The 22,712-nt window shown below is 39.8% G+C and overlaps 1 protein-coding gene across 1 annotated transcript; it reads right to left on the bottom strand.

Moving 5' to 3' along the window:
• Window positions 1-2,167: 2,167 nt before the first annotated feature.
• LOC131202540 (uncharacterized protein K02A2.6-like) lies at window positions 2,168-21,644 on the bottom strand (the record flags this gene model as incomplete). Its single annotated transcript, XM_058191646.1, has 2 exons — window positions 21,542-21,644; window positions 2,168-2,829 (listed from the first exon to the last, which is right to left on the bottom strand). Coding segments are annotated over exons 1-2 (765 nt in total), but the record flags the coding sequence as incomplete, so codon positions are not given.
• Between the last annotated feature and the right edge of the window lie 1,068 nt (window positions 21,645-22,712).

Below are 22,712 nucleotides of genomic sequence, written 5' to 3'. Positions count from 1 at the left end.
TCTTGTTTTCTAAGACCCTGCTACTATCAGTCTGATTACAATAAACAACAAAACAAAACCAAAAAAACAACAACAACCCTACCAGCTCTTATATAATGTAAGGTGTCCTTTATTAACAAAACTTAATAAGTGTGTTGTAATTGATAGGACTGCAGTGAAGTGCAGTTTGATACATTTCAGACCAAATATAAGCCAAACTTCCTATAAATACTTCTAATTGTTATCTTGATTTAGGAATATTCCTCTTGTGTAAACATTTTAAATACTAAAGCCCTTTCATTCCAATAGCCCTTGCTATTGTGGTAAAGGAATTAAATAGGAAGCAAGAGACAAATGAGGAAAATTTTGCTTCTTGTTATAAAACATTATTATATTATTTACTGATACCTACAAACTGCATCAGTATATACTATCAATTATTCTTCCATACTACTATTTTTGATACTAATAAAATAGTACTTTAGATGTATGTAAACAAACATAAAAATATAAAGGAGACCCACTAATAATTGTGTTCAATTCACATGAAATTAAGTCAAGATGAAATATCTGGAATCCAAAGTCTATGGAAGAATCATTATTTAATATCTACTGTTATTTATCTTCATATTTCATTATTTTCAGCATGGAGAAATGCAGTATATTGATTATGGTTAAACAACTTTTTGTCTATTGTGGTGTTTGCTGCTATGTCATCACATCACAGCAATTACACGGCGGTATTTCCCAGGAGAGTTTCTCACCTGCTTGTTATATGAAATCAATAATGTCTCAACAGGAATTGGAAAGACATTTTAATGTCTGCTGAAGAACATGAGACCTCCAGTGTATCTGACCATTTTGAGGATTGCTCTGAAAAGCAAAAGCAAACACTTCGTAGTGAAAATGTCATATTATTTTCTAACATAATTTTTTATTGAGAAGATAAGAGTCTCCATTGATAGGGCTAATTCAGAATAACCTTTCTAAATGTGGTGCCTTCCACATAAGTTATAACTACAAATAACACAAGAGCTACCTGACATGTTTTTTTTTCTCTTTCATATAAAAAGTTATCTCAATTTTCCCCATTTTCCCCCGATGTGCATGCTTTTGGTGGGGCTGTTAAATGAATCTTGAATATTCTCTGCACGGGCACCCAATCTGGAAATTTTCTTAGCAGTAAAATATTCTAGGAGATTTGCTTAAGAGCTTAATTATTTATATAGATAAACTTGTCCTGCCGAAAATGGTTTTTTGTTCTTCAAGAAAATCTTGTGAGTATACTTAAATCAATTTTAGGTTGCCTTTTTTGATCTAGTGTTGCTCTGTGGAAAAAGTCTTTTTGGATTCTAATTAAGGCTCTGAAGCTTTATTCGTTATATTAAGGTTCTTAAATCTTTGAAATATGTTACGTATTTCAAGACTTATGAAACAAGGGTGTTAGATTCGGGCAATAACGAGGCAGGAGACCAGGGTAGTGACAACAGCTCTTTACTATAGGGTGAACCCAGCAACCGGGCTGGGGAAAAACCTCTCCTTATATACAGTTTAACCGGCGGCTTCAACCAATCAGCAACGTGCTTGTTTCCCGCCAAAATATTTAAAGATACATTACACTCCTTCCCTCCCAGAAAACACTTTACCTATATATTTACATTATATTTACATATTACTTTTCAACGTAATCACGTAATTAGACTGGGCGTCTCCTGACTCTTTCGGACCTGCGCAGTACAGTCTCTGGGAGCGGGTTGAGTTGACCGGAGGGGCTGTTTGCTCCTCTCGGCTCCTCCTCTAGGCCATCCGGCCCTGGATTACTTGCCGAGTCGTCCCTGCCGTTTTCTACAGGAACCTGTGGGCGTCGCTGGACCTCCGGGAATTCAGTTAAGTCTTGCGACTTTCCCGGGTTTGAGTCAGCTGTTGGTTCAAACATGGAATAGTCAGGGCCTGTTTCGTCTGACTCAGGTTGTCCGGCTAATCGTTTCCTCAATTGGTCTATATGTCGCCTCCACACTCGGCCATCCGTTAACTCTACCAAGTAGGATTTGGGACCTGTTATGTTTAGAATTTTTCCTGCTACCCAGGTCGGGCCCTCACCATAGTTGTGTGCCCATACCCGGTCGCCTATCCCCATTCCTCTTGTCTTTTCGAGTCCCCCCTTGTATCCCTCCGGTGTATAGTTGGGATTTAATCGGTCTAGTGGGCACCTGAGTTTTCGGCCCATTAGTAATTCGGCAGGGCTTCTGCCGGTGGTGGCACAGGGGGTTCGGTGTTGGACGGCTAGGAAAATATCTATTTTTGATTGCCAGTCGCCTGGCTTTAGTCTGGACAATGCCTCTTTCGCGCTTCGGACGAAACGCTCTGCAAGGCCATTCGTCGCAGGGTGGAAAGGCGCCGAGAGGGCATGTCGGATGCCCTCTTCTGCCAAGTATTCCTCAAACTGTGTTGCCGTGAATTGCGGGCCGTTATCGGAAACCAATGTGTCTGGCAACCCATGTGTTGCAAATAGGTGCCGTAGGACTGAGATCACGGCTTCGGCTGTCATGGATCTCATGAGAATGATTTCCAGCCATTTGGAGTAGGCATCGACTACTACCAGGAAGGTTTGGCCGTGGAAGGGGCCGGCAAAGTCAATGTGGATTCTCGACCAGGGCCCTTGGGGTCTTTCCCATTCCCGAACCGGGGCCGTTGGGGGTAGAGGTCTGGACTCTTGGCAGGCCTGGCATTTCCCTACCCTTTCAGCAATTTCTGAGTCCATTAAGGGCCACCACACATAGCTTCTCGCTAGACCCTTCATCCTAACGATCCCTGGGTGACCCTCGTGCAGGAGATCCAACACCCTTTTTCTTAATTTCTCTGGGATCACCACTCTATCCCCCCATAGCAGGCACCCCCCTTGAGCCGACAGTTCCCCACGTTTTTTTACAAATTCTTTAAAACGCTCGCCCGGCGCAGCGGGCCACCCTCTTTGTACCCAACCGAGTACAGTCCTCAAAATAATGTCCCGGTATGATGCCCGAGCCACCTCCTTAGATGTGACTGGGCCAGAGTCTAAAGAGTCAATTAGCAGGATGGGCGTCCCCGGAGTGGGGTCTTCGATCGCCCCTGGTAGTGGGCATCTGCTTAATGCGTCCGCATGCCCCAACTCTTTTCCGGGTCGATGCTGCAGCTTGTAGGAATAAGCGGCTAAGAAGATAGTCCATCGGGTCAATCGTGGCGAAAGTGCCACAGGCGTTGGGCGGTCGCCAGCCAGTATCCCTAACAGCGGTCTATGGTCAGTAACAATTTCAAAGTCTCTACCAAAAACGTATTCGTGAAACTTTTTTACCCCTGACACAATGGCTAGCGCTTCCTTATCCAACTGGCTATAGTTCCTCTCTGTCGAGGACATCGTTCTGGAGTAGAAGGCTATTGGGGCTTCTGTGCCGTTTGGAAGTCTGTGGCTGAGCACAGCCCTCACCCCGTAAGGGGAGGCATCGCAAACCAGTAATAATGGCAATGAGCTATGATACTGAATCAGTAAGCTATCGCTCGAGAGTAGGTTTTTTACTGCTTCGAAAGCCCTAGCTTCCGACTTTCCCCAAGACCAAACAGTATTCTTTCCCAGAAGCTTATGCAGCGGCTCAGCAACGGTTGCCTTGTTTTTTAAAAAGACCGCGTAAAAATTCACTAGCCCCAGGAATGCCTGTAGCTCTGTTTTATTTTTGGGCGCTGGAGCCTTTCTTATTGCCTTGACCTTGCTTTCAGTGGGGTGAATTCCCTTCTTGTCTATTCTGTAGCCCAAGAACTCTACGGATTCTACCCCTATCTGGCATTTGTTCACTTTAACCTTTAGACCGGCTGACCGGAAAATGCCCAGAACTTTTCTCAAACGCTCCCCCAATTCTTCTAAATTTTCGGCTGATATCAATACATCATCGAAGTAGGGGACTACCCCTGGGAGCCCTTGCAGAAGTCGTTCCATTAAATTTTGGAATAGCCCCGGTGCCACACTCACCCCAAATTGTAATCGGGTACACTTGAAAGCACCTCTGTGAGTCACAATCGTTTGGGCTTCGGCTGTGGTGGCGTCTACGGGCAGTTGTTGATAGGCTTGAGCCAAGTCTAACTTTGCAAAGACTTGCCCTTGCCCCAGCGAGTGCAGCAAGTGTTGCACCATGGGAACCGGGTAAGCGCTTTTCTGTAAGGCTTTGTTTAACGTCGCCTTGTAGTCAGCGCAGATTCTAACTGACCCATCTGGTTTCACTGGGGTGACGATTGGCGTCTCCCACTTTGCGTGATCGACTGGCACCAGAATCCCCTGATTTATGAGCTTGTCTATCTCCTTGTCAATCTTAGGTTTAAGGGCAAAAGGGACTCTCCTTGCCTTTAACCTAATGGGGGCTACCTGGGGGTCTAAGTTGAAGGAAATAGGGGTCCCCTTGTACTTGCCCAGGCAGTCCTTGAAGACATCTTCAAACTCGTTCATGAGTGTGTCTTTTAGGTTACAGTCACTTCTGTAGATGCCAGTCACTCCCATGCCCAATGCACGGAACCAGTCTAGTCCCAACAGACTTGGCAGGGTCCCTTCGACTATCGTGATGGGCAGGGTCTTCTTGTGTGGTCCGTACTCGACGCGGACGGAGGTGGTCCCTCGAACAGGGATGCGATTCCCTTGGTAGTCGTGCACTCGTAGCCGTTGTGTTTGCAGTTTGCGTTTGGCGGTTTTCGGCAAAGCTTTTGCAAAAGTGTCCCAGGACATGATTGTGATCGCTGACCCTGTGTCCACTTCTAGTCGGCACGGCACTCCTTCGATCTTCGGTCTGGTGAAGATTTTCTTCTCCACCGGGTTGCTGCGGCCTATTACACGGTCGTTCGATTTGAATTCGCGCCCTTTCTGTTTTGACCAATCGCGGGTCGCCTTGCCGATCCTGCGCTCTGATTGGTCGATTTGAATTTTCGGCGGGAAGGTTGGGGTGCTCGACAGACTTGAGCCAGGTGCCCCTTCTTCTCGCACCGCCGACATGTAGCGTCCTTGAACTTGCATCGTTGGCGCTGGTGTTGCCCTCCGCAACTTCCGCATTCATCCCGGTCTTCTTTGCCCCTTCTCTCGGTGAGGCAAACTCCCTCCTCATCCTCGCCGTCTGATTCGGTCTGGATTTCTTCGTTGTGCACCGGGGTTTCTTTTGCACTCGCCGTTGGCGTGAGTGGCTTTTGTAGGGTTTCCGCCGCTTGGGTGGACATCTCATGAGCTCTGGCTTCGTCCAGAGCGTTTGCCAGCGTTAGGTTGCTTTTTGATAGCAGCCGCCTCTGCAAACGCATGTCTCTGACCCCACGGATGAGTTGCTCTAGAAGCTCCTCATCCAAATCTCGGTACCCACAGTCTTTGGAGGCTTTCCTCAGGGCGGCCATGTACTCGCTGATGGATTCGCCCTCTTGCTGTCTGCGCTCTCCAAATTCAAAACGCCGTACGTACTTGGATGGTGTTGGCGCGAAATGGTTCTTTAGAAGATTTTGCAGAGTTTGCCACGATACCGATTGTACCGGCGTTGGCTCTGCCAGGGCTTCCGTGATGTCGATGACCTCGGGACCACAGTGGCTCAGAAAATATGCCCTTTTGCGGTTGTCTGGAACTCCTTGCAGCTCATTTGCCTCCAGGAAGCTCTCGAAACGGGTCATGTACGTTCCCCATTTCTCCCTGGATGGGTCAAACGGCGCGGGCGGAGTGTAGCTGGCCATCGCTGTGATTCTGCCCTGATCTTTGCTGGGTTCGGTTCTTTCGTGTGTTCAGCTCGTTCCTGGTGCTCTTAACCTCGAGATCCCACCTTCGTCGCCAGTGTTAGATTCGGGCAATAACGAGGCAGGAGACCAGGGTAGTGACAACAGCTCTTTACTATAGGGTGAACCCAGCAACCGGGCTGGGGAAAAACCTCTCCTTATATACAGTTTAACCGGCGGCTTCAACCAATCAGCAACGTGCTTGTTTCCCGCCAAAATATTTAAAGATACATTACAAAGGGATTCTATTGCCTTAAACATTCTGAAATTATGAATAAAAAAGTCAGAATAGAATTTTTCTATTGTTAATCAATGAAAAAAGGCAATGAAAAAAATGAGCCTCCATTACCAACCAGTATGTCATAATAGTCATTGCTTCCTCTTATAATCTTGGAACAAAATAAAATATGTATCAAATCCTTAATTCATTTCCTGCACATTGTCACATCAAACATAAATTATTCTCCTGATGCTTATTGCATCTGAATTATCTAACTCCCAAGCTGACAAGAATGATTTCTCCCAGACACCATTTTCCTCATCATTTTTGATCAGATGTAAGACTCTACAAAAGCTTCCTTAGTGAATATACAAATATGATTAGTAACAATGCCATTTGAATGTCAGGCACACAATGGATCATTTTGTGAAAATGTAATTTTAGAAAGTCATGAAGGACATTTCAACTTTAGGACATTTAATTGTAAACTAGTTAAACTGACAAACTGTATTAAAAGCCTAATTTCTTTATCTGAATGGTTTAAAGATCTATTATTTATGTCTTTATGGTTTGTAAAAGCCCATTAAAAACTGTGGCTGATGTAGCATTTGTTTGTTTGCTTGTTTAGGTTTAGGAATAACTTTATATGAACTATTGGAAGTAAAATCCAATCCAGTTCCAATCGGGAAAAAGACACAGGAGCCAATGAATTTGGAGGCAGGCTGCAGAAACAGAGGTCTCCATTTATTTAGGACTCAGAAGCAATGTGACTCAGCATTGGTTCTGTGACAGCTGACAGCCTGGCAAGGGTGAACAATAAACTTAAAGAAACAAGGTCCATCCCACCACTAAAAGAACCTAATGGCAAAGAATGTACTGATGAAACAGTTAAAGCAAACCTCTTTAACACATTCTTTGGCTCAATCTTTGTAAACAGCGATGGCTCATATCCAACATTCCTCAATCGTACCAAAAATGATAACAACGACTTAACTCTTACAGACTTCATAGAAGATAATGTTGAAAAAGCTCTTCGCAACCTGAAACCATCATTATCAATTGGTCCTGATGGGCTATGTGCATACTTTTTAAAAAAACTTTCAATAAATATAGCAGAACACCTAAGCATAATCTTTAATAAAGCTTTCACGACTAGTTCCCTTCCAAAACTCTGGTCTTTAACCACAGTCATCCCTATCTTCAAAAAAGGAGACCCCAGCCTAGTTGAAAATTACAGACTTATCTCTCTATGTTGTGTCTCATGTAAAGTAATGGAATCTATCATAAACCAATCCATTACACTCCACCTTGAAACTAATAACCTACTCTCTAATAAACAATTTGGTTTCAGAAAAAAATTATCTTGTAACTTACAACTACTCCACTGCAAAAACATATGGACTACCAACCTTGATCAAGGAAAAGCAATAGATACAATCTACATAGACTTCTGCAAAGCTTTTAACTCAGTAGTACATGACAAACTTCTCTTAAAACTAAAATCCTATGGCATTTCAGGACCTCTCCACAATTGGATAAATGCCTTCCTATCAAAAGACAACAAGTAGTCAAAATTGGCAACACTCTATCAAATCCTGTCCCTGTCAAAAGTGGCATTCCGCAAGGTAGCGTTCTTGGACCAACGCTCTTCATACTATACATAAATTATCTCTGTGACCTTATTTCAAGTTATTGTGTTCTCTTTGCTGACGACGTCAAACTATTCAATACCACTAATAATACTTCTACCCTTCAAAATGACCTTGACTTTGTTTCCGATTGGTCTAAAACTTGGCAACTTCAAATATCAACCAGCAAATGTTCAGTCTTACATATTGGTAAAAAGAACCCTAATATCAAGTACAAGCTTGATGGACATTACCTTACTGATGACCCCCTCCCTGTCAAAGACCTTGGAGTTTTCATATCAAATGACCTAAGTGCCAAAGCCCACTGCAACTACATAGCAAAAAAAGCTCTAAGAGTTGTAAACTTAATTTTACGTAGTTACTTTTCCAAAAACTCTACACTACTAACCAGAGCATACAAAACATTTGCCAGACCTATTCTTGAATACAGCTCATCTGTCTGGAACCCATACCACATCTCTGACATTAATACTATCGAACACGTCCAGAAATATTTTACTAGAAGAGTTCTTCGCTCCTCCGAAAACAACAAAATACCTTATACCACCAGACTTGAAATCCTGGGTTTAGAAAACTTAGAACTCCGCCGACTCCAACATGATTTGTGTTTAACACACAGAATCATCTATTGTAATATCCTTCCTGTAAAAGACTACTTCAGCTTCAATTGCAACAATACAAGAGCAAACAATAGATTCAAACTTAATGTCAACCGCTTCAAACTTGATTGCAGAAAATATGACTTTTGTAACAGAGTTGTTAACGCTTGGAACTCACTATCTGACTCTATAGTCTCTACTCAAAACCCCAAAATCTTCAACCAAAAACTGTCTACTATTGACCTCACCCCATTCCTAAGAGGACTATAAGGGACGTGCATAAAAGCACAAAAGTGCCTACCGTTCCTGTCCTATTGTTCTCTTCATTATAGTATTATATGCATACTTTTACTTATATATACTTTTTCTCTCATGATGGGTTATTGTTTATGTTGATGATTGTATATACTGTTGTGACAAAATAAAAAAAATAAAAAAGGGAAGTAGAGCAGTGATGGGATTCAAGTAATTTAACAACCGGTTCTCTGCCCTAATGATTTCTTTCAACAACCAGTTTGCCAAACTGCTCAGAAAGTTAACAACCGGTTCTCCCAAAGTGGTGCGAACTGGCTGAATCCCACCACTGAAGTAGAGTGATTTTTATACCCTTTTTTGATCTTTGAGATTGAGATACCTAGTGGGGTTATTTGATTTGTTTACATTCTGTATTCTAATTGTCCCTATTTGGTTTCCTGGGTGGTGGTCAGGGTCAAGGCTAGCCTTGTGGAAAGGTGGGGAATGTAAATTCTATGTAGCTTTGTGTCTGCTGATTTAATCCTTAATCCTGTCAATTCAGCCTGTTTCAGCCTTCTAATTGGGGTTACTTGAGGCCATTCTGGGATTGTTTTAGTTTCTATGGATGGTTTTTCTTTGCCTTCTCTGGGAACATAGAAATAAAGAAGGGGGTGTCTTATGATTTTTCCTACAGAACTAAGATTTATAATTCAGTTATTGATCTGTTTGATTTTAAGCTGTACATTTTTCACAGTTACATAAAGTCAAGCTTGCAGAATAGGGATTTTTCCTATTCTACAAGTTGGATAACGTGCTATTTGGAGCTTTGGTGTATACTGCCCTTGCTGTATTTTCTTGTATCTTTTCCTTTGTAGAGACCCCAGAATCCATTTAAAGCTTATGCAATATTCATACATCTGCCTAAAGTGGGGCAGATTTTTAAAACTAATCTAATCCAGTGCCAAGCAGACCAAGGACTTTCAGATCAGGAAGCAATAATATTTCAATTCATCCATAATAATTTTGAAATATCAACATAAATATTAACATCTCATCATGACAATAATAAAGACTTGAATTGAACCAAACAGAAAAGCAGAGCTGGAAGAAAGGTCTTGGAGGTCTGCTAGTTCAAGAAGATCTTACCATTCCAGACAAGTGATTGTCCAGTTGTTTCTTAAAAGCTTTCAGTGATGGAGAACACAGAACTTCTGAAGGCAAGCTATTCTACTGGTTAATTGTTCTCACTGTTCGGAAATTTCTTCTTGCTTTTCTCCTAGATTAGTTTCTGTTCATTGTTTATGCTTTTGCTTTCTGATGCTTTGGAAAATAGGTTGACCTTCTCTTTTTTGTGGCAATCCCTGAAATATTGGATCACTAATATCATGTCACCCCTAGTCCTTCTTTTCATTCAATAGATATATCCAATTCCTTCAACCGTTCTTCATATTTTAGCCTCCAGCTAATCATCCTTGTTGCTCTTTTTTGCACTCTTTTCAGAGTGTCTATATCTTTTTTATAACATGGGTGATCAAAACTCTAAGTATGGTTCCACTAAGTCTTTATAAAGTGGTGCTAATACTTCAGGTGCTTTTGATTTTATCCCTCTGTAAATGCAACCTAGCATTAGCTCTCTCTCTCTCTTTTTTGCTGCCACCCCAAAAATGCTTTGATAGTGAATCATCCACTATGGTTGGTTGATTATGATACAACTCTGGATTGTGACTTTCTAGGAGCTGATAATGGTACAGCTGGGTTTGTTTGGATGATAACCTACTCAGATGGTGATATTGATAAATGAAGCATTGTTTCAGAGGCAATTTTCTTGGCTAGGATAAGTGAAAAGGACTATTGTTCCAATGATAGTTTACGCAGATACTGATGCTGGTAAAAGGTTTCATTCAAAGGGTTCCTCAGATGATGATAAAGCATTGCTAGGATACAAAGGAATAGACAACACGTTCTATATATCCTTTCAAGCTTTGGCTTATTTTTCTAGTGAAGTGCCTCTTTCTTAATCACACATGATCTTGACAAACCTGATTTCTTCCAGCTAATATAGATTCAAATATGCCACTTATTCATTAAAAGGAATAGAAGAGCTGATCCAAACCAGCTATTTCTAAATGATACCCTGTCAATCCTAAAAAAAGGAATGGGATGTACTAAATAGTGTTCTCAGTGGAGTCATTCATCTGTAAGCTCCAATGAAAGTGCAAGACTTTTTCATATTATGGTGTTTGGCATTCCAGTCATTTACCAGCTGGAATGCCAAATTACACAATCATACTTTCATTTTAACTAATCATAACCAATAAAAGTAAATAAAAAAGGATTTCTGATGGTTTTAACATAAACACAGCTAAGAAAAAACTCAGACCTTTGAAAAAGGGCAAAAACATTGTTTATTAATGCAGAAACTTTGTCTATTTGAGTTCTTACAGTTCAGAGGAAATATGCCACTTGAAATTACATTTGCTGTGCCCTTGCGCTATTTACAAATGTCTATTTTATGTCGTTCAAGAACATAATGCGGCTGCGTGGGTGATAGAGGGAGCCCCTCGTGGCTCCCGTGTGACACCTATCCTGCGCAGACTGCACTGGCTACCTGTGGCCTTCCGGGTGCGCTTCAAGGTTTTGGTAACCACCTTTAAAGCGCTCCATGGCATAGGGCCGGGTTACTTACTGGACCGCCTACTGCTACCGAATACCTCTCACCAACCCGTGCGCTCTCACAGAGAGGGACTCCTCAGGGTGCCGTCAGCTAGGCAGTGTCGTCTGGCGACACCCAGGGGAAGGGCCTTCTCTGTGGGGGCTCCCACCCTCTGGAACGAACTCCCCCCAGGACTCCGTCAACTTCCGGACCTCCGAACCTTCCGTCGCGAGCTTAAAACACATTTATTCATCCGCGCAGGACTGGATTAGATTTTAAATTTATATTGGTTTTTAACGGGTTTTATTATTTATACTGCTTTTTAATAATTCGGCCTTTTAGAATAAGTTTTTTAATTGTTATTTTAATTTGTATTTATATGTTTTTACTTGCCTGTGAACCGCCCTGAGTCCTTCGGGAGATAGGGCGGTATATAAATGTGATTAATAAATAAATAAATAAATAAATATGAAAATGTTAATGACACTTGATGGATCTCAATTAACTTATTTCATTTCTTTCTGAAGTTCCTTAAAACCCCACAACCTGAAACTGGGTCACAGATGATTATGAATGCATTTGCTGTCATCTGAACTGTTAGAACAAATGGTGAAATAAATAAAATGATGACAGGAATTTATTTTAATATGAGAATAAAAGCAAATTCTTTTCCAATAATGGACACTAAAATGGCAGGATGCTACTATGACAATGGAAGATGCATTAGCTTATTGACAATCCTTCCATTAAAATTGGTTATGACAGTTTTGTATCAACAAGGCAGAACAAATATCCACATGTAGCATGGCTGTAGAGAGAAGAGATAGCAAGAGAATGTATTTGAAGTTCTAGGTTGTCACAAACTATGGAGAAACACATTTTAATAAGATTTCATTTCTTATTCTATAGCAGCTCTTAAAATAAATCAGAACTCCAGCATGTGCATACTCAGGAAGATTGCTTTTCCTCCTCCCTTTATTGAAAAAAAAAGATATATTTATCTATGAAACTATACTGGAAAAAAAACAGAACATGCTTTGATTACACATTATGTCCAATGTATCATTCATAGATTTGCTATTGAAGGTTGTTTCTTAGCTATTGTTTTAAAATCTGAAATATAGATTCACTATAAGATTACCAACATGTCTTCTGCATCTCTCTATAAGTTGCACTGCATTTAGTTTTGAAGCAAAGTGGAGGTTGATTAGATGAACCCGTGAAATGTGGACTGACTGATTTCATATGGGGCAAATAGTTATGTGAAGTAGAATGGAAAAAAGAGAGTAATGATTAATAAGTAAAGATAATAAGTAATAAGTAAAGGTATTGAAGCTATAGGAATCTTGGGGGCAAGTGATCACGCAATATTGGAATTCAACATTATGCAAACACAGGTAGTAGAACAAAGTCAAACTAGAGTCTTGGACTTCAAGAGAGCTAATTTCAACAAACTCAGAGAGTGCTTGAGAAGGATTCCATGGATGAGAATCCTCAAGGGGAAAACAACTCAAGAAGCTTGGGAAATTTTGAAAAGTGAGATTATAAATGCCCAGTCTAGCACAATACCAATGAAGAAGAAAAATAATAGATCTCAAAAGAAACCAGCATGGATGCATAAAGAACTATCTGACAAATTGAAAGACAAAAAGGACAAGCATAAAAAGTGGAAAGAGGGGCAAATAACTAAGGCAGAATATCAGCAAATAGCCTGAGCCTGTAAAGATGAAGTGAGGAAAGCTAAGGCTCACAACGAACGAAGGCTAGCAACAAAAGTAAAAAATAACAAAAAAAGCTTCTTCCAACATGTTAAAAACAAGAAAAAATCAAGGAAACAATTGGTCCATTGCTGGGAGAAAGTGGCAAGAAGGTGACAAGCAACAGGGAGAAAGCAGATCTACTTAACTCATTTTTTTGCATCTGTCTTTACACAAAAGGAAAAAACAATCCAACCTATCAAAAACAGCACCACAAAAAAACAGATTAGGAACACAAGTTAAAATAGGGGGAAAAAAGGTAAGTGAACATCTGTCTACCCTAGATGAGTTCAAATCACCAGGACCGGATGGATTATACCCCAGGGTTCTGAAGGAACTGGCAGACGAAATCTCAGAACCACTGAACTATATCAAAGATCCTGGAGCACAGGGGAACTGCCAGAGGACTGGAAAAGAGCTGATGTAGTTCCCATCTTCAAGAAACTACAGAGCTATCAGCCTGACCTCAATACCAGGGAAGATTCTGGAAAAGATAATCAAGCAACGAATCACCGAATACCTAGAAGCAAACAAAGTAATAACCAAAAGCCAACATGGGTTTGCCAAAAACAGATCATGCCAGACTAATCTTATTGCATTCTTTGGCAAAGTGACAAAATTAGTGGACCAGAGGAATGCTGTTGATACAATTTACTTGGACTTCAGTAAAGCATTCGATAAAGTAGACTATAACCTACTACTAGATAAAGTAGAAAAATGTGGGTTAGACAGCATCACCACCAGATGGATTCGTAACTGGCTGACCAACCACACTCAACGTGTAGTCCTCAATAGAACTACATTCACATGGAGGGAAGTATGCAGTGGAGTACCCCAAGGCTCTGTTTTAGGCCCAGTATTCTTCAACATCTTCATCAATGACTTGGACGAGGGGATAGATGGGGAACTCATCAAATTTGCTGATGACATCAAGCTGGCAGGAATAGCCAACACTCCAGAAGATAGGCTCAAGATACAAAAAGATCTTGACAGACTAGATAATTGGGCGCTATCTAACAAAATGAAATTCAACAGTGAAAAAAGTAAGGTTCTACATTTAGGCCAAAAAAACAAAATGCACAGGTACCGTATATGTGGTACCTTGCTCAATAGAAGTAACTGTGAGAGGGATCTTGGAGTCCTAGTGGACAACCATTTAGATATGAGCCAGCAGTGTGCAGCAGCTGCCAAAAAAGCCAACACAGTTCTCGGCTGCATAAACAGAGGGATAGACTCAAGATCACGTGAAGTGTTAATACCACTTTATAATGCCTTGGTAAGGCCACACTTGGAATATTGCATTCAGTTTTGGTCGCCACGATGTAAAAAAGATGTTGAGACTCTAGAAAGAGTGCAGAGAAGAGCAACAAAGATGAACAAAAATGATGACTGGAGGCTAAAACATATGAAGAACGGTTGCAGGAACTCGGTATGCCTAGTTTAATGAAAAGAAGGACTAGGGGAGACATGATAGCAGTGTTTCAATATCTCAGGGGTTGTCACAAAGAAGAGGGAGTCAAACTATTCTCCAAAGCACCTGAGGGTAGAACAAGAAGCAGTGGGTGGAAACTAATCAAGGAGAGAAGCAACTTAGAACTAAGGAGAAATTTCCTGACAGTTAGAACAAGTGGAACAACTTGCCTGCAGAAGTTGTGAATGCTCCAACACTGGAAATTTTTAAGAAAATGTTGGATGACCATTTGTCTGAAATCGGGTAGGGTTTCCTGCCTGGGCAGGGGGTTGGACTAGAAGACCTCCAAGGTCCCTTCCAACTCTGTTGTTGTTGTTGTTGTTGTTGTTGTTGTTATTATTATTAAGAACTGGAAAGGGATTTGAAAGGATCTAGTGGTAGAGTGCATACGTGAGGCAGGACAGTTTAGGAAGACAGTTAAGGGAGGAATTAAACTTTCTTGTAACACAAATAATGAAAGGAATGTTTCATTGATAATTACATCATTATAATTATTAGTACTTCTCGAATGCATGAAATTGCCAAGGAAGATCTTTAAATGTCTCTCCGTATGCATGTCATTATTTTGTTTACAAGCACAAGAAGCTTAGCTGTTTCCTTTCTTTTAAAAAGCTTATTGGTATAATGAAATTAAGTGACAGGTTTCTAAAATCATGTTCCTTGACTACTTTGTTAAGTACCTTCTTCTCATCTTCTTTACCTGGGGAAATTTACCATGTTTTTGACCTTTTATGCATTCTTTGTTTAAATTTAGGGTAAAGCACACCAACATCAATATCCTCAGATACATTCATTTCAATGTAGGTAGCAGGTTAATTCTGATGACATCCTGTAATAACTAGAAAATCCCAGAACAAGCAAAGAATGTTTGGAGTCCTGGAATATTCAAATGCCAAAGTGTGTCAAGGTCTACAGTTCTTACAAGTTGTGAATTGATATTTTATTAAGAAACTTTAACCCTTGCTAAATAATAACCAAATATATTGAAGTTGGAGAAAATTGTTTTGAGAGATTAACATCAGGAAAATATACTTGTAATATTCACATTTAACAAATATACTTTTATTTTTTTCTTACAGTTCTTCTGAAACAAGATTTCATATGTATTTTCATATGAAGTTCATGTCTCTAGATAATCTTTCACAACATTCTGCTGTATATATAAATGATTTGAATGATAAATTAAAGCTCAGAGAAAATTTCTATAACTATTCCTCAGTTTTATTTTCTGGAATTGGCTAAATAATATATACATAGTAATGCTACTCTTCCAAGTCCAGTTCAGCTAGTTTCCAAATAGAAAATCATGTTTGATGGGCTATATTTTCTGAGATATTCAAAAGACATAGAGGTTAGATTTATTTTTTATTTTTTATTTTATTTTATTTTGTCACAGCAATATACACAAGCAGCAACATAAAATAACTACATATCATATAAGCATATATATGAGTAAAAAGTATGCAATAACTATATTAATTTGATATAATGAAAGGAAACAATAGGACAGGAAAAGTAGGCACTTTTGTGCTCTTATGCATGCCCCTTTAGTCCTCTTAGGAATGGGGTGAGGTCAATAGTAGACAGTTTTTGGTTAAAGCTTTTGGGATTTTGAGAAGAGACCGCAGAGTCAGGTAGTGTGTTCCAAGTGTTAATAACTCTGTTGCAGAAGTCATATTTTCTGCAATCAAAATTGAAGTGGTTAACATTAAGTTTGAATCTATTGTTTGCTCTTGTATTATTGCGATTGAAGCGGAAGTAGTCTATTTACTCTATTTACTCTATTCCTCTCATCAAAAGTCAATTTATAATGATCAAGACAGTTTCTGATCTCAAAGTTGACCTAATAGGGAAAAAATATAATTTTATAATCATATGTAGATAATAATTTGTATTCAAATTTTCTTTAACTGGTTAGTATTTTGATTAGGAAGATTTTTCCCCCTTCTATTCAAGTCATGTCTAATTCAGCAAGGTTTTTCAGATCTGGTTTGCTATTGCCTCCATCCTAGGGTTGAGAGAAAGTGACTAGCCCAAGATCACCAAATGGCTTTTGGCCTAAGGAGGGACTAGAATTCACTAAACTGGCTTTCAGGAAGAATATATTACAATAGCAAACAATCTAGGATGTTAATATCTATTGGATTTAGGTTTCTTCAGGAATAGAATGACTGCCACTCTTCCTTTAAAGAGGCTAATGTAATTTGTTTCTTCAATCAGGAATTTACAATTTCTTGAACAAGCTCAATGTATTTTCCTTATTGAATGAAACAAGCTCTGAAAGGCAATAATGAGGCATGCAGATGATAATCTGTTTGGACTTTCTTGTCTATCCATATCCTCAGCTTCATCAGTTGACTATTGCTAGTAATGAAAATGATATTAAATGTAGAGCCCAAGTTAGAAAAAATAAGAATTTAACTGTTCTGGATTAGTCACCATATCTTTTTGAAGTTCCACATCTTTGGCCCAAACTGCCACTAGTTGTGAATGATGTGGGAAATTTCTGACAGAGAAGATAAAGTAATGGTAATGAATAAAAAATTAAGACCACAGAAAGTTCTATAAAGTATAGAACTATATAAAGTATTTGAAATAGGTGCTTTATAAAGCATATTAGCATGAAAAAAGCTTCTTCCTGGAGCATTAAATCTTTCAAATCATTTGGAAGGCTCAGGTTAACTACTAAAAGCTCCAATTGTGTATGTATAGAAAATAGTTGTACAGAATCACTGGGACTTCTAGAAAAATCAGTTGAAGACTGCCTTTTTAAAAGCACTGTTTCTTAAACATTGCAACTTTTAAAGGTACGGACACAGCTGAAGTCTTCCAAAAGACATAGCTTCTTTGAGGAGGATTGTTGTATTTTCTTAGTTTGTGACGCATCTTATTATAGTTCCTACAAAAAAGCATCTTGGATAAAATTACTATTAAATCAATGTAATTCATGGACTGAAAAATATTTGGCCTGGCAAATTTCTGTGACAGAGTAGAAAGTTCTTTTTCTAATCCTCATGATTTCCATTCATTCAAGGATATTGTGGAAGTGATTCTTGAGTCTGGAAGAGGTGGGGAAGAAAGTAAAATACCCAGAGAAACTCCATCTTGATTATACCAGGTATACATTGAGGGGAAGACTTATTTTATAATTTACTTATTTTAGTTTTTAGAATCCTGTTACATTTCCCTATTAGCAATAAGGACTATTCCAGAAATCCAAGTTGTTCTTCCTTTCGGAATTTGACAGCTTTGCAAACCTTGACATAAACATACAGTGCCAATGTGATATCCCAATGACCAGAGTAAAACTCATAGACTAGATTTGTGTACTATCACATTACATACTCAAAAATGGCTTGGTCTGAGAAGTCATACTGAAAATGGTTATAATTAGCAATTATAGAGATGTCATAAATTTACATTTTGATTAATAGCAAATTACTAATATGGCATTTCAGTGCATTCCACTTAATATTCCTATTTTCCAAAGGCACTCATATTAAACTACAGATAATAGCTCAACAATGGCAACTCTTTGCATTATCAGAGTCGCACACATAAGAACACATGCTTACTGTATTTTTGTGGTATCAGTGACAAATGATTTGTTACAAAATAATGGGTTAGTAACCACAGCATTTCAATTCAAGCACAATGTTGGTATTTTGAATTACAGTAATGGATAATGACTAGTGAAGATGCGGGGAAACCTCCATTTAACAAACTTATTTTAATGTATTTTAATTCATAGGATATAGATATTAATCCACATCCTTCAATTACTTGCTGTTGACATTAAATATACAAAACAGTTTCTATTTAAGTGTGTATATACACTACATAGTAAATGCACACACATACACACAGAGACAAAAATTAACTGAAGACACTTGACCCAAATTTAATACTGAATTGGGCACAGTGATGTATCATGGAAAAGATTTTAAAAAGTAGGGTATCAGTATCAGTCTTAATACCAATTGTAGACGGGCAATATTACTGATGTTTATATAAGTAACTATTATTATGAGAACTTCAAAATAAAATAACACAATATGCAAAAACATATGGGCTACTAATCTTGATCAAGGCAAAGCAATAGATGTAATCTACATAGACTTCTGCAAAGCTTTTGACTCAGTAGTACATGATAAACTTCTCCTAAAACTAAAATCCTACAGCATTTCAGGACCTCTTCACAATTGGATAACTGCTTTCCTATCAAACAGACAAGAAGTGGTCAAAATTGGCAATGCTCTATCAAATCCTGTTCCTGTCAAAAGTGGCATTCCTCAGGGCAGTGTTCTTGGACCAACGCTCTTCATACTATATATAAATGATCTAGGTGACCATATCTCAAGTTACTGTGTTCTCTTTGCTGACGATGTCAAACTATTTAACACCGCCAACAATGCATCTACCATTCAAAAAGACCTTGACTTTGTATCCGAATGGTCTAAAACTTGGCAACTCCAAATCTCAACCAGCAAATGCTTAGTCTTACATATTGGAAAAAAGAACCCAAACAATCTGACATTAATACAATTGAACGCGTCCAGAAATATTTTACAAGAAGAGATCTCTGCTCCTCTGAAAACAACAAAATACCGTATACCACCAGACTTGAAATCCTAGGATTAGAAAACTTAGAACTCTGCCGACTCTGACAAGACCTGTGTTTAACACACAGAATCATCTATTGCAATGTCTTTCCTGTTAAAGATTACTTAAGCTTCAATCACAATAATACAAGAGCAAACAATAGATTCAAACTTAATGTTATCCGCTTCAATCTTGATTGCAGAAAATATGACTTTTGTAACAGAGTTGTTAACTCTTGGAACACACTATCTGACTCTGTGGTCTCTTCTCAAATTCCCAAAAGCTTTAACCAAAAACTGTCTACCATTGACCTCACCCTATTCCTAAGAGGACTATAAAAAGTGCCTACCGTTCCTGTCCGATTGTTTCCTTTCATTATATATACGCTTATATGTTGTATAGTTGTTTCATGCTTATGCTTATATATACTATTGTGACAAAATAATAAAAAAAAACAATGGAAAAAAGCTAGACTCCTTTATATCAGGGGTTTCCCAGGGGTGGGTTCTAAATTTTTTTACTACCGGTTCTGTGGGCGTGGGTTATTTTGTGGGCGTGGCTTGGTGGTCATGTGACAGTGGGAGTGGCTTGGTCATGTGACTGGTTAGGCGTGGTTTGGTGGTCATGTGACTGGGTGGGCATAGCTGGGTAATCATGTGACTGGGTGGGTGTGGCCAACTTGATGTCACTCACGTCAAAGGTTAATGTCACTCATGTCAATTTCCCCGTCTATTTATTTACTACAACTGAACATCCAAAATATACTATTAAATCCTATGTATATATGCCATATGTGTACACACATATTACATAGTATAGCGTGTACAGGCACACAAAAAGATACATTATCTACTATATATATACTGTATGTACATACACACACACACACACACATACACACACCCCTTTTCTAAAACTATACACATTCAACCTCACTTACTACATTTGGAAAAACACATCTAGAGTCCACTTTCTGCCACACATTTAACTATAACTTCTGTACATTTAGAACATTACACACACTTCAGATGTTCTTTCCTAACTTGCACATGACTGTTAGAGCCAGGAGAGATCATGGATTGAGTAAAATGTGGTGAAACTGAATTAACAACACTCTTGCTTAGCAGCAAAAATTTTGGGCTCAATTCTGGTCATAAGACAAGGACTATCTCTGCCTTCCTCTGCAAGGATATTTTCTTTTTCTTAATTATGTCTTTCACCATTTTGCAATTATACTTTTAAAGATTTTTTTTAAAACTTGCATCATACTTGCTTTGCTCTAAGACACATACTGTATATTTTTTGATGTGGCTGGCTTACAGAGCTTAGTAGGCAGCAAAAGATCAGCACCAAACTACCCAATAACCGTATAAAGGTAGAGAAGAAATAATAGGGTTTTGAGTCTTTTAGAACACGGGTCTCCAAACTTGGCAACTTTAAGACTTGTGGACTTCAACTCCCAGAATTCTGGGAGTTGAAGTCCACAAGCCTTAAAGTTGCCAAGGTTGGAGACCCCTGTTTTAGAACATCTTCTTGGGATCAGATTGGTGGAGTCTTATATGTAGTTGCATTATGTATTTGTATAAGAGTATTTATGTGTAGGTCCATTTATATGTCTCCTTGTGTTTAGGTTTAAATTTCAAAGATAACTTTTTTAAAAATAGGAAAGAGTAGTGTGACTAGGGATACATGGTCAGTTTTTCTAGAGAGAAGATTGAAATCAGCATCTGCAGCAGAGATATGCAGTGTGGCTTGTTGTAAATAGTGCTATTGTATATCAATACTGTATCTACATACAACCCCCCCCCCCATAGAAACATTTAAGAAATGAATAACTGGGTGTTTATTATGTAAAATATAAATCTGGGGATCCATCTAGATATTCTTAATGCTCAAATTATAATTGCACTCCAGTATATAGCATTTTAAGAAATTCCTATAGCCAGTAATATAGCATGTTGACCAAAATTAGAGAGTCATGGTTTGGAAAGCAAATCTTTCAGAGTGGCTGCTATGGATCCAGCTAATGCAGATTATAATTTACTGCAAATCAATAAGTAGACATACTGTGTCAATGGATTACTTGAACAAAATAAAATAATGTTGTTGTTTTGATAAATATTTTTTAAATGGAAAATCTCTACAAAAGCTAAAAATTAGAATAACGAAATCGATTCTGCTAAGATTTTTATATGCTACAATTATTTAAATTTATGGTGAAATAGTGAGACAACCGAATCATTTTTTGCAAATCATTTTGCAAAATTCTCCGGAAAGGTGGGACCAGCAGTCAGAAATGGTTTAACTCAGTGGTGGGATTCAGCCAGTTCGCACCACTTCTGGAGAACCGGTTGTTAACTTTCTGAGCAGTTTGGCAAACTGGTTGTTGGAAGAAATCATTAGGGCAGAGAACCGGTTGTTAAATTGCTTGAATCCCACCACTGGTTTAACTCCATCTGTTATCCTATAGGACTGAGTCTGAAAGCTGTTAAGCTCCTCCTCTTCCTCTTCCTCTTGCTTCCCAGATTTTTGACTCAGTCTGACTGGACAGATGTGGGTTTTTTTTGAGCTGATCCATTCTGACTTCTTGATCCTGCTTCTACGATAGCCTTCTTACCATCCAGGCTGGCTTCCAGTCTTCTGGTTGAGCCAGCTTTTTGCCAGTATGAAGGGCACTCCAGCCCAACCCCACTGAAGGCTGCTCTGCAGCAATCCTTCATGGAGGGCTCTCAATTTGACCGGTGGAGCCCCTGCCATCCAGCATGAGGGGCTACTTTGTCTGATCCCACTGAAGGCCATTTGATGGCAAATTCATTGCAGACGGCTCCCAGCTCTGCTGGTTGAGTTTCCTGCTAGTCCAGCATGAACAGCACTTCAGCCGGAGCCCACTGAAGGCCGTTTGGCAGTGCAGATCTGTCAGCTGGCAGATCATCAGAGTGGCATTCCTGGGCATTGCCTACACACCTGGCCCTGATTGGGGGGTTTGGAGGCTTCCATATCCCCCTCCTTGTCCTCAGAAGAGCGGCAATAGGCAGTGGCACTCAAGGGCTTGGCCCAATGGCATTAGCCAGCCTGGGGCAGCGTGGCTTCCTTTACATTTAGCCACCTGTCATCCAGCCAGTACGAAGAGCCCAGCGAGGTTGGGTAAGACTGCACATCTCCCAAGGTGCGCCAGGGATTGACAAGCCTCTTACCATGTGGAAAGGCTTTCTGGCGGTCTTAACCTACCCCCTTAAGTTGTTGGAATGGAATTTTGCAGTGCGGGGGTTGGATCCACCAGGCCTCTGGCATTAGTTACTCACCTATTCAGTTGCCAGGTGCTACATTAGAGGCCTAGTTCTCTAGGCTTCTGTAGTTTTCAAAATGGCCACCGCTCCATCGAATCTGCTTTCCAAACGAGGCCTACAAAGCCCTCTTGGGACTGAGCAGGTAAAGGTGGGGCCCTCGCAACTGAGGCAACAAGAGACGGGAAGGACTACCCAATCCCCCACCTCCAAGCCTCCCAAAAAGGCCTCGAAGGCTTCAGAAAAGGAGGCTAGCAAGAGGCACAGGACGATTGAAAAGGCCATTGAAAAGGCCCTTAAGGAGGCTAACAAGAGGGATCAAGGCCCTTCCAGGCCAGGGCAGGCTATCCATTTGGTCCTCCCTGCTTTACATGAGGCAGTGCCTCTTCCTCCAGCCCAAGTACCCACAACAGCCTGGTCCCCGGACGGAGAAGGAGTCTCGGCTTCCATGCCTCCTGTTAATAGCAAATTGCTATTTGGACATCTAACAGAGTCAGATATAAG

Source organism: Ahaetulla prasina, chromosome 7 (genome assembly GCF_028640845.1).
Source record: "Ahaetulla prasina isolate Xishuangbanna chromosome 7, ASM2864084v1, whole genome shotgun sequence".
Taxonomy (NCBI): domain Eukaryota; kingdom Metazoa; phylum Chordata; class Lepidosauria; order Squamata; family Colubridae; genus Ahaetulla; species Ahaetulla prasina.
The sequence above is the reverse complement of the archived record's forward strand: the minus strand, read 5'-3'. Positions and strand labels throughout refer to the sequence as shown.